Source organism: Cnephaeus nilssonii (assembly GCF_951640355.1).
Source record: "Cnephaeus nilssonii genome assembly, chromosome: 20".
Classification (NCBI taxonomy): domain Eukaryota; kingdom Metazoa; phylum Chordata; class Mammalia; order Chiroptera; family Vespertilionidae; genus Cnephaeus; species Cnephaeus nilssonii.
Window position 1 is genome coordinate 47273761 of NC_137091.1, and position 17977 is coordinate 47291737.

A 17977-nucleotide genomic window follows, 5' to 3' on the forward strand; every position below is an offset into this window, starting at 1 on the left:
TCTTCTACTATCCCCCCATTTTTTATTTAAATATTAGGAGGCTTTTAGAAGTTTTTTTTAAAAAATATATTTTACTGATTTTTTACAGAGAGGAAAATAGACGGATAGAGAGCTAGAAACATTGACCAGCTGCCTCCTGCACACCCCCCACTGGGGATGTGCCCACAACCAATGTACATGCCCTTAACCAGAATCAAACCTGGGACCCTTTAGTTCGCAGACCGACACTCTATCCACTGAGCCAAACCAGTTTCAGCGGCTTTTGGAAGTTTTATAATGTAATCTTGATAGCTTTTAAATTTTAATTTTTGCACTAAAATATGACTGCTTTAGGTTCACTACATGTTATGCAATTTTACCATGAGATGAACTACCAATAAAAATTTTAGTTAACACTTTGGGAACAGCTTTTCATCCAGTACCATTAATTTTTCTAGAATATTTGCTTATTTCAATTAGCCAATTTAAATTAGACTGAGAACTTTACTACTATTTTACTCTCAAATTTAATACTCTAACAACAATCTTATTTTACCCTGTATATATTAGTGGAAAGGACTATTTGCCTTCTTGAGTAGGCCCAGAGGATTCCGGGTGCTAGGCTGGATTTAAATATCAAAAACCCACTTCCCGGGGACCCTTTCCCTTTCCCTATGAGGGAGTCTGTACTTATTCTTTTTTTTTTGGAATATATTTTTTATTGATATTTTACAGAGACGAAGGGAGAGAGAAAGAGAGTTAGAAACATCAATGAGAGAGAAACATCGATCAGGTGCCTCCTGCATACCCCCTACTGGGGATGTGCCTGCACCCAAGGTACATGCCCTTGACCGGAATCAAACCTGGGACCCTTGAGTCTGCAGGCCCACGCTCCATCCACTGAGCCAAACCGGTTTCGCCCTGTACTGGTTCTTTAATCAATTTCCACCTTTGCTATACCAAAACAAACAAAAACAAAAATCAAACAAACAAAAACCACTTCCCCATACAATGGGTACAAGAAAACTCAAACAAGTCTTTTTTAAATATATATATATATATATATATATATATATATATATATATATATATATATTATTGATTTTTTACATAGAGAAAGGGAGAGGGATAGAGAGTTACAAACATTGATGAGGGAGGAACATCAATCAGCTACCTCCTGCACACTCCCCAATAAGTATGTGCCCGCAACCATGGCACATGCCCTGACCAGAATCGAACCTGGGACCCCTGAGTACACAGGCCAACGCTCTATCCACTGAGCCAAACTGGTCAGGGCTCAAACAAGTCCTGTTGCAGTGAGAGGGCAGCTGCTATTGGCCAAGTCTCTGTCTATTACCTGGGTCCCGATTTGAGCTGGATATGAGAATCAAAGCAGCCATGGGGGCAGGAGACCTCACTCTGAAGGTGTTGTTGTAAGAGATGTCCAAACCAGTGGAGAATTTTTCTAAGTTATTTGACCGAAGCTGGCAACATTGCCAGAAAGCAAAATGAGAGCAGATTGAGTAATGCTCAGGAGAATGGCAGTTTTGCACTTATTATACATTAGACTCAAAGGAGAAGACATCAGGGGATTACATGACATTCGCTGGTGATAAATTAGGAGGTGAAGGTGAAGAGGGAAATCTCTGGGATTGGATAAAAAGTAAAAAAAAAAAAAAGACACAAACTTCTTTTTAAATGTTATCAATAGTTAACAGTTAATAGTTAACACAATAACAATAATAATTGGGGCTCTGTGGTCTTCTATGTTGGGAGATTGTGCACTCAGTAGTCTGTAAAAAAGAAAATTTCCCTGGAAATCCAAAGTTATATTATCCAAGATGCAAAAATACAATAGACAGACTCTATAAGGTAAAGATGGACCTTTGCTATAAACAAAAAACAAAAACTGTCAAAACAACATAAGAAGCAAAAACAACGCTTGGATATAACTACTCCTATGATGAGCTTCAACTTAAGAAATTTCAAGCCATCCTACATGATTATTTTTGGCCTCTGAGTTTGTAAGATTGGCCATGCCATGCCGGGCTCCCTCAGCTTGATAGGTATAGTATGTGCCATCGTTTTTGTCCATACTGGGGAGTAAGAACCTGTGGGGGAGGAGGAAATGCAATGAGTGTTTTCTTTCCTCTGGGACCTATTGTTGATGTCCTTCTGAACACAATACTCACAGTATTGCTGCTGTGTTTTATTTGGTCTCCTATCAGTAGTCACTCTTCAGGCCAATAAAGCCTTAGGTTCTAAATGTGATCAGGTATTTGTAAGGACAAGGGAAAGGTCTTTCTGTTTCCTTGCTGTAACTTTTCACAATTTAGGAGAAGCACCTGCTAATTAAACCCCAAGATTGTTGGCTCCTCTAATTCAAACACCTGCTCTGTTCAAACTGTAGAACAATATTACCTACTCTCAAGCTTACATTCTTGTATACCCATCCTCCCTGCGGTTGTCACACCTCAGGGATAATTTGCACTAAGGAGTCTCTAGTTAGTAGAAAGTTTCTTTCCCGTCACCCCTTCAAATAAGCCTATTTGGAACTCTTCATAACGTTAAGCATATTTTAAAGTCTTGCAAATAATAATAAGAAATAGCTATAGGACATTTACCAAGCTCCCTCCTAGAAAGCAAAATCTAACTTTAAACGTCATCCCCACAGCCCTGACTGGTTTGGATCAGTGGATAGAGCTTCGGCCTGCGGACTGAAGGGTCCGAGGTTCGATTCCGGTTGGGGGCATGTGCCTTGTTTGCGGGCACATCCCCAGTGGGGAGTGTGCAGGAGGCTGCTGATCGGTATTTCTCTCTCATTCATGTTTATGACTCTCTATCCCTCTCCCTTCCTTTCTGTGGAAAATCAATAAAAATATTTTTTAAAAAAGTCAGCCCCTTACAGACTGATTCATTTGCCTGTCAGCATAACTATTATTGCTCGTCGCACATTCAATTCTTATAAGTATATCTCTAGTGACACATGATTTCGCTCATCTAGGGGAAATGATGAACAACATAGACTGATGAACAAGAACAGAACCAGAAACAAGGAGGCATCGATCGGACTATCGGGCCTCAGAGGGAGGATAGGGAAGGGTGGGGGGACGGGGGAGAGATCAACCAAAGGTCTTGTGTGCATGCATATGAGCCTAACCAATGGTTAAGTTCAACAGGGGGTTGGGGCATCCATGGGGAGGGGTGTGGGATGGGAATGGGGGGATGAGGACAAATATGTGACACCTTAATCAATAAAGAAATTAAAAAAAAAAAAAGTCAGCCCCTCATATCTACTTACCTTCATCTCAGCCCAAGCCCCTCCATTCTTTGTCCCTTAGCAACAGGGACAAAGTTTTAATTTCAAACTGCCTTTCTTCCTGCCCTGTAGTGACTAGCAACACTTGGCCCTTTCCTCTCTTGGAAAGTAAAATAAGCTTCCTCTCTGCATCTCTTCTTTTAGGTGTGAATTCTTCCACAGCCTGCATCAAGGCACAAACCCTAACAGGATTTCTTTATTCTTTGGAGTTCAATGGGTGAAAATGAGGGAAATGACATTGTAGAAGCAAAATATTTCCTTCTTCTTTTCTCGGTTCGTTGGTTGGCCTGGTAATTTTTAAAATATAGATTAACGGAGGAAAACAACTAAAAACTTATTAACATCTTTACCTCCATATACATGGAAACGACTCTGAAAAATGGAGTAACACCTTCATTCAAAAACCACCTTCACAGCCCTGGCTGGTTTTGCTCAGTGCATAGTGTTGGCCTGCGGACTGAAGGGTCCTAGGTTTGAGTCCTGTCAAGGGCATATGCCTGGGTTGCGGGTTCCATCCCCAGTAGGGAGGATGTCCAGGAGGCCGCAGATCAATGATTCTCTCTCATCATTGTTGTTTCTGTCTCTCTCTCATTCCTTTGCTCCCTGAAGTCAATAAAAGTAATATTTAAAAAAAAACGAAAAACACCTTCACCTACATCAGAAAATGTGTGTGGACAGTCAGTTAGTGTAGATTGTCAGATAAAGCACAGTAAGCATGTGCTGTGCACTGAGGTGAGAGCCTGTATTCATAAGGATTCTGTTCCAACCCAAAGTCCAGAGTGCAGACACAGGAGAGTGGGAAGAAGGATGTGAATCCAGAACATGATCCGGGCTGCAGGGAAAACATGGTGAGAGCCATTCTCATTCAGCCAGTAGGGATATAGAGGACAGAGTCACATGGGCAGTGGGTCTTATGCATGAAGAAGAGGTGAGCACCATCCAATGAGACCAGGTTCATGTAGGACTCCAGCATCACTTCCAAATATTAGGTCCCAGAATTCATGTCCAATTGTATCCACTCCTGCAGGGTAAATGTCAGTGTCACACAGGAACATCATTTGAAGGGTCAAACTGAGGCAAGAAATTCATCACAGTGGATGGGGTCACAGCCAGACCCAACATGTGGCCACAGGTGCAGAATCCCAGCCCAATTTACAGACGTCTCCTGAGGGTCAAACTCTGTGCTGGGATCAAAGGGGAGGCAGACAAACAGCAGCTCACTCTGAAAGAAGGTTCCCCTGGAGAAACCACTGCAGCTGAGAAATGATGGCGTTCCCCTGGACACGGGGAGGGCAAGGGTAAGTGCTCTGAGATGTAAAGGGAATGGGAGGAAACGCATAACTGCAACCATGGAAACAGGAGCTGCAGCTGAGCCACCCCGATCCTCACCCTGTACCTACTCCAGTGAAGGTGCTCATCAGTGGTAGAGACTGTGTCTGACGCTGGAGAAAATAATGGTTAAAATCCGGCCCCTTGAATCTGACACTTGTCTGTGGTGTAAACTTGGGGAGTTGACTTCATTTCTCTGATATTGAAATTTTCAGCAATTTGATATGAGGCGCACCACAATGAGACCTGAGTGCCCACAGCACCTGGCTCCCTGTAGCAGTCAGTGGCTTCTTACAGGTCCCATTTCTCACTAAAAATGCACTCAAAGACAAAGGTGCTTGCGGGATATGGGGGAGCGAGAAGTGCCCGCCTGGGAATGTCTCTGCAGGGACACCTTACCACTTGACCTTGCAAGTGGACACCTTACCACTTGACCTTCTCCAATACCTCTGGCCTGGGGACATACCTCATACTTGTTTTTCACAGGAGGAAACGGACTTAGACCAGCAGAAGGGGTTATTTCAATGTTAAGTCCCAGTGATAATAGAGAATGTGAAATTCAAATCTAGGATGCCTGATCTAGGGCATAGGGAGTCTGATCACTGCCCTTCTATTTCCCGCTGCATTGGCTTTGGGACTCTAAAACACCCTGCCCACCCAGATGCCCTCGGGCCTTCCCGAGAGAACTGTTCCAACCCAAAACCCGCATGACAGGAGACAAGGAAAATGCAGACTACAAAGCAAGGGCTTAGTGCAGGATCAGATGGCTGGAGTTCTGAAAGCAATGGAGAATGTTATTAGTGCAGGTTAAAACTAAAAATGTTCATTGCACAGGGCATACCATTTAAAAAGTAATTAATCACCCGGATGGTATGGGTCAGTGTTTGAGCAGCGACCCACGCACAAGGAGGTTCTTGGTTAGATTCCCAGTCAGAGCACATGCCTGGATTGCAGGCTCCATCCTCAGCAGGGTGTGAAGGAAGGAGCCGATCAATGATTCCCACTTATCATTGACGTTTCTTTTTTTCTTTTTTAAGATAAGGGACTCAGTTTTCTTTAATTTTTTATTGATTTCACAGAGGAAGGAAGAGGGACAGAGAGATAGAAACATCAATGATGTCAGAATCTCTGATAAGCCGCCTCTTACAAGCCCCACCTGGAAATCTAGTATGGGTACAGGCATGTGCCCTGAAAGGCAATGGAACTGTGACCTCCTGGTTCATAGGTCAACTGAGCCCCCTTCCAGGGCTCTCATCACTAATGTTTCTCTCTCTCTCTCCCCACCTCCCTTGCTCTATGAAATCAATAAAAATATTTTTAAATCATTTAAATATTTTTATTGATTTATTAAAATAAATTAAAATATTTTTTAAAAATATTTTTATTGATTTCAGAGAGAAAGGGAGAGGTAGAGACAGATAGAAACATCAATGATGAGAGAGAATGATTGATTGGCTGCCACCTGCAGGCCCCACACTGGGGATTGGCCCACAACCTTGGCATGTACACTTGACTAGAAGCTCACATAGGACCTTTCAGTCCGAAATCTGACTGACCTTTCAGTTCACTGAGGCAAACCAGCAAGGGAAATTAAAATATTTTTTAAAAGTAAAAAATATTAAAACATATTATTCCAATACAAGCAACGTTTATTTCCTAAAGTAAAAAAGGCACAAAATGAGTGAAATTCCAACATCCATCTTTGTTGTCCCACTGTCCTATTGTTAAAGAAAATTACCAGAACTCATAGCACATGAGGCAGAACATATGGTAAGATGTTTTCAACGATACAGACTCAGCAAATACACTTCTGAGAAAAGGCTCACCATTATTTCCCAGAAAGAATACAACCAACAATGAGGTAGCAGGACAAACTTATAAAAAAAAAAGTTTAAATAAGTTATGATTGACCAAACAAATTATTCTATGGATGTGAAGACTGTGAATCCCTAACACACTGCTGGGAAAATGTAAAAAAATACAATCAGTTAACGTTTATTTTTTATTTTTAAAGAATAGTTTATTAATTTTGAGAGAGAGAAGGGAGAGGGAGAGAAACATTAATGGAAGAGTGCCATATTGGCCAGCTGCCTCCTGCACACCCACTTCTGTGGATCTAGCCCACAAGCCAGGCACATATCTCCACCAGCAATCAAATCCACAACGCTGTGCTATATGAGATGATGCCCAAGCACTGAGCCACACCTGCTCTGGTGGTATATTCCATTTAGATCACAATTTGCTAATCTTGGTAAATTTAAACATTCATCTACTTAAAAAAACAGACTATGCACTGCATTTTTGACAAAGGCAAATAACACTTATATACATAAAAGGAATTATACAGAAATGTTTGTGCCACCTTTGTTACAAATAACCAAATATTTATTAATATGGACATATTGATGGTGATATATCAATGATAAGAATATCTATCAGAGCTCTAACTGGTTTGGCTCAGTGGATACAGAGATGGTTTGTGGACTGAAGACCAGGTTCAATTCTGGTCAAGGGCATGTACTTTGGTTTCGGGCACATCCCCAGTATGGGTGTGCAGGAGATAGCTGATTAATGTTTCCAACTCTCTACCCCTCTCCCTTCCTCTCTGTAAAATCAATAAAATATATATTTTTAAAAATAATATCAGAAAAAAAGATGAGCTACTAATGTAACTTTAATAAATCTCCAAGTATTTATGAAACATTAATTAAAGCAGAAAAACACTTAGAAAAATAAAGTTCTCTATGAAAATGGAATGTAAATTCATGGGAACTAGGAAAGCTGTGAAGAACAGGGAGAGGTTAAAAGAGGTCATGAACCAATTACGCAGAGACAGATATGGTCATCATTATGACTGTAATGATGGTTTCAGTTTTGTGCACATGACAAGATTTATGAAACACTATACTTAACACATGTAATTTACTCATTATACCTGTTAACAATGGTTCAAGATAAAACAAATGTAATGTTAACCTGTTTTGGAAGAATAAGTTTGGCAACTCTGTATTCAATCCCCATACTTATGCCCTCTGGGTGAGAGTCTCATCTCAGTGACAAAAAATGTAACAAACAATGAAGAACTTTCGCCCAATCCCACAAAAGCTACATTCCTGGACTAAAGACAGCCTTTGTCTCCATCTTTGTTTTACTGCCAGCACACCAATGGCTTTGATGGGAACATCTGAGAAGCTACAGGAGCCACAAAACAGCCTCATTATAATCAATGACTGTTCCAGAGAAGAAAACCGTCCCTCAGATATTGTGTACACACAGCTCTTGTACTCTTTTCCTCAAAATAATTCCTGGATGCACAGTTAGATGAAGACCATTCCATCTACTGGGCTGCAGTCTGGTCCAACAATTCCAGTGGTATTAATCCAGCATCTAGAAGGGTTCAGGAATCTGGAGAAGGCACTGTGTGTAAATTATTAAAGATTCTAGAGACAAAACATAATTTTGGAAGGCATTTGGGGGCCAGAGGAGCTTGGCCAAAGAAACCAAGTTCTCTCTTGTCTCAGAACCCCTTGCTTTTTATTAACACAAACTGTCCTAAGGCAAAGGAGATATACATCAAAGGCCAGGGTTTGGTATACAGAATCCATCGTCAGATTGGAGAAATTGCCTTCGGCTGTTCAGGTGTTTGGCAATAACATGTAGACTGAAATGCCCTTAGCTGTCTGGCAGTTTGCAATCATTTTATGCATCCTTTACAGGTTTGGGGAAATGCCCTCAGCAATTTCCATATGATTCAGCCCTGCTGACATGCTGTAATTGACTTCTGACACAACAACAATTAGGTTAGTGTTTCTGCAGTGAAAGGGTTTCCCCTCACTGCTCTGGTCTTCAAACCAGTGACCATGACCTGTGAAATTGTAGGCATTAGGGCTCATGTCACTCTGCAAGACCTGGTCAAGAGATTCCCTTCACATGTATTGGCATCCCTTGCAAACAAGAAAAAAAAAGGATGGTCTTAGATGTAAAAGATTTTCCACATTCACTGCATTGATAAAGCTTTTCTCCAGTGTGAACTCTCCGATGATATCAGACACTTTTGCTACTTATAAAAGATTTCCCTCATTCACTGCATTTATAAGGCTTTTCTCTTGTATGAACTTTCTGATGATAACGAAGTGAAGTGCTCCGGGTAAAAGATTTTCCACATTCACTGCATTTATAAGCCTTTTCTCCTGTATGAACTGTCTGATGAAAATGAAGTGCAGTGCTCCGTGTAAAAGATTTCCCACATTCACTGCATTTATAAGGCTTTTCTCCAGTGTGAATTCTCTGGTGACGATGAAGATAGCTCTTATAGGTAAAAGATTTTCCACATTCACTGCATTTATAAAGATCTTCTCCTGTATGAACTTTCTGATGATAACGAAGTGCAGTGCTCTGGGTAAAAGATTTCCCACATTCACTACATTTATAAGCCTTTTCTCCTGTATGAACTGTCTGATGAAAATGAAGTGCAGTGCTCCGTGTAAAAGATTTCCCACATTCACTGCATTTATAAGGCTTTTCTCCAGTGTGAATTCTCTGATGACGATGAAGGGCACTGCTAGTGGTAAAAGATTTTCCACATTCACTGCATTTATAAGCCTTTTCTCCTGTATGAACTGTCTGATGATAATGAAGTGCAGTCCTCTGGGTAAAGGATTTCCCACATTCACTGCATTTATAACGCTTTCCTCCTGTATGAAGTCTCTGATGATTATGAAGCCCGGTGCTCTTGGTAAAAGATTGCCCACATTCACTGCATTTATAAGGTTTTTCTCCAGTGTGAACTCTGTGATAACTATGAAAGTGGGTGCTAGTGGTAAAACATTTCCCACATTCACTGTAGTGATAAGGCATTTCTCCAGTGTGAACTCTCTGATGACGGCAAAGTTCAGTGCTACTGTTGTAAGCTTTCCCACACTCACTGCATTCATAAGGCTTTTCTCCAGGGTGAACCCTCTGATGACAATGACGAATATTGTTATTGGTAAAAGTTGTCACACACTCATTGTAGTCATAAGGCCTTTCTCCATTGTGCAAAGGTTGGTGATTACGTAGGCTGTTACTACTGCTAAAAGCTTTCCCATATTCATGGCTCTGATAAGGCATTTCTCCAGTGTGACCTCGCTGTTGATAATGAAAGCTAGATAATTTGGTAAAATATTTTCCACATTCAGAGCTCACAAAACACTGACTTCCAACATGGACACCCTTTTCCTGAATAAACATGTGGGTGCAACTAATGTCTTCCTTACATTCTTTTCTGCTGAAATAATTTTTTCTCCTTTCAAAGGTCATCCCATGTGTCGAAAAAGCATGTGGACTCTCCCTGGTGTGAGTAGCCTTTAGTTGGAGATGTCCTGTCCCGGTAAGGACACCCTGCCCAACCTCCCCACATGTGAAATGATTCTGGGACACATTGAAATTGAAGGTCTTTGCAAGTGAGATCCTGTCCACACCTGTTTTGAAAGTCTTCTCTCTCACATGTTGTTGGTGAACTTTTACTGTGAAGTAAAACCATTTTGCACATGCGCCACACTTCAACATTATCTGTCCATGTTGTGTTCCCTGTAGCTCAGTCAAGTGGAAAATGTTTCCCAAGACTAGCCCACAACTCTCACAGGGGTGGCTCTTCTGGGAAGACAAGGCTACCTTGGGATTCCTTGCCTGTGACACTCTTACAGAAACCTTCTGTTCAGTCAGGGCCTCCACATTCTCTGCTTCACAGCAACAACCTGAACAAAAGGAAACACTGGTGAAATACATGTTGATGTTATGAAATCAGAGTATCTTCACCACAAATATTTATCGATTATGAGTAGGCGTGATTCCATAGAGAGATTTTCAAGACAAGTGAATAGACTCTCAGGAAATTGCTGTTAAAGTATATAACGTGGCCAGTGAACCATGAAAATCTCACCAATGGAAGGACAGAAGCACAGGATGGGATACAAAGAAGAGAGGAAGGCTCTACTCATTGTCCTGCACAAAGGCTTTTTTGAGGACCTTACATGCCGGCCATATGAGTCTGTGTAGAATCATTTAAAGGTGCTCAGACGCATAAATAATAAATTGTATATGAGCAAATAAGGTTCAACGCCAATATAATAACACATGTGCACTCCAAATTAGTGCAGGCATGGACTAACATTGGTTTTCAGTAAAGAGAGACCTGTGAAAGAGGCAAAGGTGCAAAGTCCAGAGAGGTTAAGGTTATCCGTGGGCTGGGAATCCGAGTAGAAATGATCACTATTAGAACTGAGTAGTAGGAAAAGTATCAACAATAAGCACAAACAAGCATAACTGGGTGAGGAATGGGCAACTGTAACAAAACACTGGGTTTCTAGCTATGAATTTAACAAAGGCCAGCCGTGAATTTCTCCCCAATGACTCTTCACCAAGGCAAGACCGCCTGTGGGACCACTGTGTCATTCATAAAGTCGTGTTTCTTCTGTGATGCACAAATGATTCTTCCCCTTAAATCCCATTTGAGCCATTGCATGGGATAAATGATGCAAATCTTCAAAGAAAAACAGAAGGCCTAACCAGTTTGGCTCAGTGGATAGAGCATCAGCCTGTGGACTGAAGGGTCACAGATTCGATTCCGGTCAAGGGCATGTATCTTGGTTGCGGGCACATCCCCAGTAGGGGGTGTGCAGGAGGCAGCTGATCTATGATTCTCTCTCATTGATGTTTCTAACTCTCTACCCCTCTTCCTTCCTCTCTGTAAAAATCAATAAAATATATTAAAAAAGAAAAGAAAAACAGAAGAGATGGATGGTCAACACTATGGTAGACCAACAAAGGACAAAACCTATGCATTGACATCAGCAAGATGGCAGGATCAGATATATGAGCATCTTCCCCCATCCCAGTGTAAGTAGACAGCTATCCATGAACAAAAATCGTACACCTATGGATGAGGACAGTAGGGGGGAGGTTATGGACAGAGGGTTGGGTGGGAACCGGGTGGAGGGGAGCTTTTTTGTGTGTGGGGGGAAAGGAGAAACAATGGTGATGATCTGAACAATAAAGATTTATTAAATTAAAAATAAATGGCCCAAGACCTGGCACCAGCACTATCCTTCCTTGCTTCACAGCTATGGGGCACTTCCAAACCCGATACAAGAGGAGAATCTGCAGATCTCTCTGTAGATCTTGCTGGGTGGTTCCAGGCATGGGCTGACTTTATACCTCCATGGAAACCCAAGTGCCAGTGTACCCAATGGTCTGTGTCATACCATACCAGCTTACAACTCTTCAGATCCATAAACAACATACTCAAGGGGCAGACTCACTGAGCACCAAAGCCCCACTGAATCAAGTCCTGCTCCAGAGGGGTGTTTGCTGCACAGCAGCTCTCCCACTGTCGTCACAGTGGTCCCCATAGGTGCAAAAATCCCCAACAAAATTCTACCAAATCTGATCCAGCATTACATTAGAAAGGTCATACACCATGACCAAGTCAAATTTATTCTGGGGATGCAAGGATGGTACAATATCTGCAAATCAATAAACATGATACATCACATAAACAAACTGAAACACAAAAATCACATAATCATATCAACTGATGCAGAAGGAGCATTTGACAAAATCCAACACCCTTTCTTGATAAAAACTCTCAGCAAAGTGGGAGTACAGGGATCATACCTCAAAATAAATAAAGCCTTATAAGACAAACCTACAGCTAACATCATACTCAGTGAGCAAAAACTAAACCCATTTCCCCTAAGAACAGGAATAAGATAGGAATGCCCACTTTCACAACTCATGTTAGTATTGGAAGTGCTAGCCATAGAGATCAGACAAGAAGAAGAAATGAAAGGAAGCCCTAGCTGGTTTCCAAATTGGAAAAGAAGTAAAACTGTCATTATTCGCAGATGACATGATATTGTACATAGAAAACCCGAAAGACTCCATCAAAAAACTACTAGATTTAATGAATTCAGCAATGTAGCAGGATACAAAATTAACACAAAGAAATCCATGGCTTTTTATACACCAATAATGAACTTACAGAAAGAGAAACAAACAAAAACAATCCAATTGACCAGTGCAACAACAACAACAACAAAATAGGATACCTAGGAATAAACATAACTAAGGAGGTAAGAGATCTGTACATAGAAAACTATAGAACGTAGAAAAAAGAGATAAAGGAAGACATAAACAAATGGAAGAATATACATTGTTCATGGATTGGTAGAATCAACATCATTAAAATGTCCAAACTACCTAAAGCAATAGATTTAATGCAATCCCCATTAAAATACCAACGGCACATTTCACAGACCTGGAATGAACTCTCCAAAAATGCAACTTGAAAAAAAAGGCCCCAAATAGTCACAGATATCTAGAGAAAGAAGAATAAAGTTGGAGGGATCACAGTACCAGATATCAAGCTATATTACAAAGCCACTGTTCTCAAAACTGTCTGGTACTGGCACAACAGCAGAAATATGGTCCAATGGAACAGAACAGAGAACCCAGAAATGGACCCAAGCCATTATGCTCAATTAATATTTGACAAAGGATGCAAGAGCATACAATGGAGTCAAGATAGTCTCTTCAATAAATGGTGCTGGGAAGATTGGACAGATACATGCAAAAAAATGAAACTAGAGCCCTAGCTGGCTCAATGGATACAGCATTGGCCTGAGGACTGACAGGTCCCAGGTTCTATTCCGGTGAAGGGCATATGGCCGGGTTGTGGCTCGATCCCCAGTAGGGGATGTGCAGGAGGCAGCCAATAAGTGATTCTCTCTCATCATTGATATTTCTATCTATCTCTCCCTCTCCCTTCATCTATGAAATCAATAAAAACAAAAAAATAAACTGACTTACACCATACACAAAAATAAACTCAAAATGGATAAAGGATTTAAATGTAAGATGGGAAACAAATAAACTTAGAAGAATCCACCAGTAAAAAAATATCGAATATATAACGTAGCAATATCTTTACCGATACAGCTCCTAGGGCAATGAAAACTAAGGAGAAAATAAACAAATGGGGCTATGTCAAAATAAAAAGCTTCTGCACAGCAAAAGAAACCATCAACAAAACAACAAGAAAGCCCACTGCAAGAGATCGTATTGCAAATGTTATATTTGATAAGGGACTAATCTTCAAAATTTACAGGGAACTCATACATCTTCACAACATGAGATAAACTATCCAATCAAAAAATGGGTAAAGAACTTAGAGACTTTTCAAAAGTAGACATACAGAAGGCCAGGAGACATATGAAAACATGCTCAAAGTCACTAATCATCTAAGAGTTTCATATCAAAAGGACAATGAGGTACCATCTCACACCTGTCAGAATGGCTATCATCAACAAATCGACAAACGACAAGTGCTGGCTAGGATGCGGAGAAAAAGGAACCCTCGTGCACTGCTGGTGGGAATGCAGACTCATGCAGCCACTGTGGATAACAGTATGGAGTTTCCTCAGAAAATTAAAACTGGAACTCCCATTTGACCCAGTAATCCCACATTTGGGAATATATCCTAAGAAATCAGAAACTCTAATCAGAAAGCACATATGCACCCCTATGTTTATAGCAGCAATTTACAATAACTAAGATTTGGAAAAAACCTAAATGCCCAGCAGCAGATGAGTGATTAAAAAAACTGTGGTATGCCCTACCCGGTTTGGCTCAGTGGATGGAGCGTCGGCCTGCGGACTGAAGGGTCCCGGGTTTGATTCTGGTCAGGGGCACATGCCCGGGTTGTGGGCTCCATCCCTGGTGGGGTCGTGCGGGAGGCGGCTGGTCGGTGACTCTCTCTCATTGTTGATGTTTCTGTCTCTCTCTCCCTCTTCCTGTCTCTCTGAAATCAATAAAAATATATTTTAAAAAAATAACAAAACTTTGGTATATCTATGCAATTGAATACTACACTGCTGTAAAAAAAGAAATAACTCTTACCATTTGCAATAGCATGAAAAGCATTATGCTAAGCGAAATAAACCAGTCAGAGAAAGATAAATATCACAAGATCTCACTCATTTCTGGAATATAATGAACAAAATAAATTGGTGAACAAAAATAGATCCAGAGACAGAGAAGCATCACACAGACCATCAAACGTCAGAGGGAAGGCAGAAGAGAGAGGGGTAAGAGATCAACCAAAGAATTTGAATGCATGAATATAAGCATAACCAATGGACACAGAAACTAGTGGGGTGAAGGCATGAGGGAAGAGGTGGGGGGGGCAATGAGCAGATAAGGACACATATGTAATATTTTAGTCAATAAAGAATATATAAAAAAAAGAAAACACATGTCCACACACACAAGAAAAAGAATACAGCAAGTTCAATTAAGTAAAATCATCAAGTTCACCTATATTTGCATTATGGGAATCCCAGGTAACCCTAAGAGTTTTGGTCGTGGAAGGAGAGAGAGAGAGAGAGAGAGAGAGAGAGAGAGAGAGAGAGAGAGAGAGAGGAGAAAAGAAGAAGAGGGGAGACAATTTACTTTTCAAATATAAACTGAAACTGACTTCCATAATCTGCAAAAACCAATCTGAAAAATCAAGTGCATGCACCCTCACAGGTTCCTGTACAGATTCAATGCAAACTGGACTTCATTAAGACAGGTTAAAATGCAAGGGTCGAAAATCAGAACGCAAAGAGAATTGTGAAAACACAAAGAAAACAGGAACTCCTCTCACACAGGGAAAATACAGGGGAAGGGTATCAGTAGATTCCTCTGAAGAAACCTTGCATACTAGGAGAAAAGCAGAGGATGTATTCAAAACACTCCATGAAAACAAAACCATAAACACTTTATCCAGTAAACCTGATCTTCAGAAATAAGTATTTCCAAGAAACACAAAAGCTAAAGGAAGTTCATTGCCACTCAACCTGACTTTTTATGCATGCTGAAAAAAGTTCTTCAAGATGAAGAAAAAAAATACTAAGTAGAACATGGATGCATAGGAAAGTATAAATATCACTGATAAAAATTGAGACAAGAATCAAATTCACAATACTGTAACACTGCACTGGAGGAATGAGCATTATGTAACTCTGTCATAAACATTAAAAATTCAAACCAGTGAAAATAACAAAGTGGGCATCGTGTACCTTAATACCTTCACAACATGAAAAGATTTGACTTGACGCATCATAAGTCTAAGGAATGTGTGGGAGCGAGTCCAAGGGAAAAAGTTTTGTATGCAATTGAAGGTGTTATTAAGATGTAATGGACTGCAAAGAGTATGGCTTGTTTTATGTTAGTGTCTTGAAAATCACAACCAAATACTTGTGATACGTAATACAAAAGAGAGAGGGGCAAACCACTGTACAAAGTCATCAAATCACAAAAGACAACCATAAGTCAGGAAGACAAAGGAACTACAAAAGAGACAGAAACTATGTATAAGTGGCAACAACTTCTCCATAAACAAATTCCTCATTCAAAATGCAGACAGTCACTGCAGGTATAAAAGAAAGAGAAACTGGACCCAATAGAAGCAGACTACAAGAAATAATAAATCATTATGGATCCAAATAGGCTGAAAATAAAGAGATGAAAAAAATAAGAAATGCAAAGCCAAGTCCCAGGTACAAGCCAGAGTGAGTGTCTTACCCAGGGAAGATATAAGTTCAAAGTTCTCCAGCATCACATTCAGGTACAGCTGTCTCTGACCCTCATCAAGGAGGCTCCATTCCTCCCTGGAGAAGTACAGGGCAATGTCCTCAAAGGTCACGCCAACCTGTCAGAATTGAGATAATTGAAACCATAGTTGAAATTTTGGGAACTAGCAATCCTGCTCCTTACACATCTTCCTCACCCTGAACCGCCTCCAGGGCTCCCCAGTTTAGTGTGGACACCAGGCCCTAATGCCAGTGCTGGCTGCTCTCTTACCACAGTCCCATTAGTCACTGTGACTGCCCTCAGCACAACACAGGAGTTGGGAAGAGGGACAGCAGAGAAACTCCATCTAAGCTCTGGGTCACGCCTGCAGGGCCCCAGCCTTCCTGCCAACAAGATCACTGCAGTTTCCCAGATCATGCCTCCAAGACAAAGCCAAGGGTTTATGCTTCACCCTATAGTCCTCATAGCAGCCCTGGCTGGTTTGTCTCAGTGGACAGAGTTTTGGACTGTGGACTGAAGGATCCCGGGTTGGACTCTAATCAAGGACATATGCCCGGGTTGCAGACTCCATACCCATTACGGGCTTCCAGAAGCTGCCTAGGGATGATTCTCTCTCATGAATGATGTTTCTCTCTCTTTCTCTCTCCTCTCTCCCCCTCTCCCTTCCTTTCTGAAATCAATTTTTAAAAATATTTTTAAAAGTCCCAATACAAGGTTTCCAGTACCATCTGCTCACACTTCCTCCAGATGTGCACACCACTGTGTAATGTCTGACCTCATCACAACTTCAGACCCCAGGTTCACTGCCTCAGCTCTGCCCCCTTCCTGCTCCACAGCACAGGACCTCTGAGGAATCACCCATGACCTTGGCCTATGGCATCCAGAAAGTGCTTGAGAGGATTCAGAAGGATCTGGCACAACCCGATTCCTGGTGGACCCCACAGCCTGGGGAAAGCAGGGCATGCGGCTCTGAAATTCCCCTGCCCGTCGCTGACCTTGGATTCAATACTCACCACCCACATCCGCAGGGGAATTTCAGATACAAGTCACCCCTGTCCACTCTGCCCTGCACTTCCTGTGTCCTCAGAACTCACAACACTCCTCTCTCCCCTCCACCTTCCTCAGGGTCCTTGACGGGGACCTGAGCTGCAGGACGTGACAGGCGCCCTGACCCCAGGCTGCTGGGTGGAGTGTGAGGAGGCGGGGAGGGGGACGCGAACTCACCTCAGCTGAGCCCCTGAGCAAGGCCATTGCCATTGCACGCTGTGCGCGGATCAGGCCGGAGAGGCCGGCGCGGCCGGTAAGAAGCAGGGGCGGTGGGAGGGGCAGGAAAGGGTCTCTGTTCGGTCACGGACGTGGGGAACCCGATGGCCTCAGCGAAATTCACTCCCACGTGCGAGCTGAGCGGGCAAGGACTCGAACCTTCTCCCTCCGAGCACCTGCCTCTGCCGCCGCCCGCCGGGAGCCTTCCACCCGGTACTGGAGTAGATTCTGGGTGAAGACCAATAGCCGCCCAGAGTGCACCGGAAGTCCCGCCCCCGCCCTCGGGTGACGCAAGAGAAAGGCCTTTTCTGACCTTTCATTGGCTAAGCTGGCGGTATTCCTCACAAGGCCTTCTGGGTAATAGGGGTTCCAGAGTCCAAGATGGTGACGGAAGGTTTCTCCACATCGCTCCAAGGAAAACATGAAATATTGCGGTATGCCTGCATTACAGAGTCTGGAGTATTTATCTTTATT

General features: G+C 42.0%; 1 protein-coding gene across 2 annotated transcripts; it reads right to left on the reverse strand.

Annotated features, from left to right (window-relative positions):
* Positions 1-8676: 8676 nt before the first annotated feature.
* Positions 8677-17684, reverse strand: LOC307092346 (uncharacterized protein). 2 transcript variants are annotated; one of them, XM_079759597.1, is made up of 4 exons: positions 17465-17684; positions 16232-16358; positions 14284-14465; positions 8677-10362 (listed from the first exon to the last, which is right to left on the reverse strand). In XM_079759597.1, exon 4 carries the CDS (start codon positions 10172-10174, stop codon positions 8705-8707), a length of 1470 nt encoding a protein of 489 aa, XP_079615723.1. In that variant the 5' UTR covers positions 10175-10362; positions 14284-14465; positions 16232-16358; positions 17465-17684; the 3' UTR covers positions 8677-8704. The 2 variants fall into 2 exon arrangements, with proteins under 2 accessions (XP_079615723.1, XP_079615722.1); XM_079759596.1 differs by lacking the exon at positions 14284-14465.
* Between the last annotated feature and the right edge of the window lie 293 nt (positions 17685-17977).

What these genes read in the sequence shown, in the direction of transcription:
- LOC307092346 (XM_079759596.1), bottom strand. Translation starts at nt 17,497, where the DNA reads ATGGCAATGGCCTTGCTCAGGGGCTCAGCTGAG. An exon ending in TGCTCAGGGGCTCAGCTGAG is followed by an intron (nt 16,359 to 17,464) that starts GTGAGTTCGCGT and finishes CAATTCTGACAG; the next exon opens with GTTGGCGTGACCTTTGAGGA. An exon ending in TGAACTTATATCTTCCCTGG is followed by an intron (nt 10,363 to 16,231) that starts GTAAGACACTCA and finishes CCTTTTGTTCAG; the next exon opens with GTTGTTGCTGTGAAGCAGAG.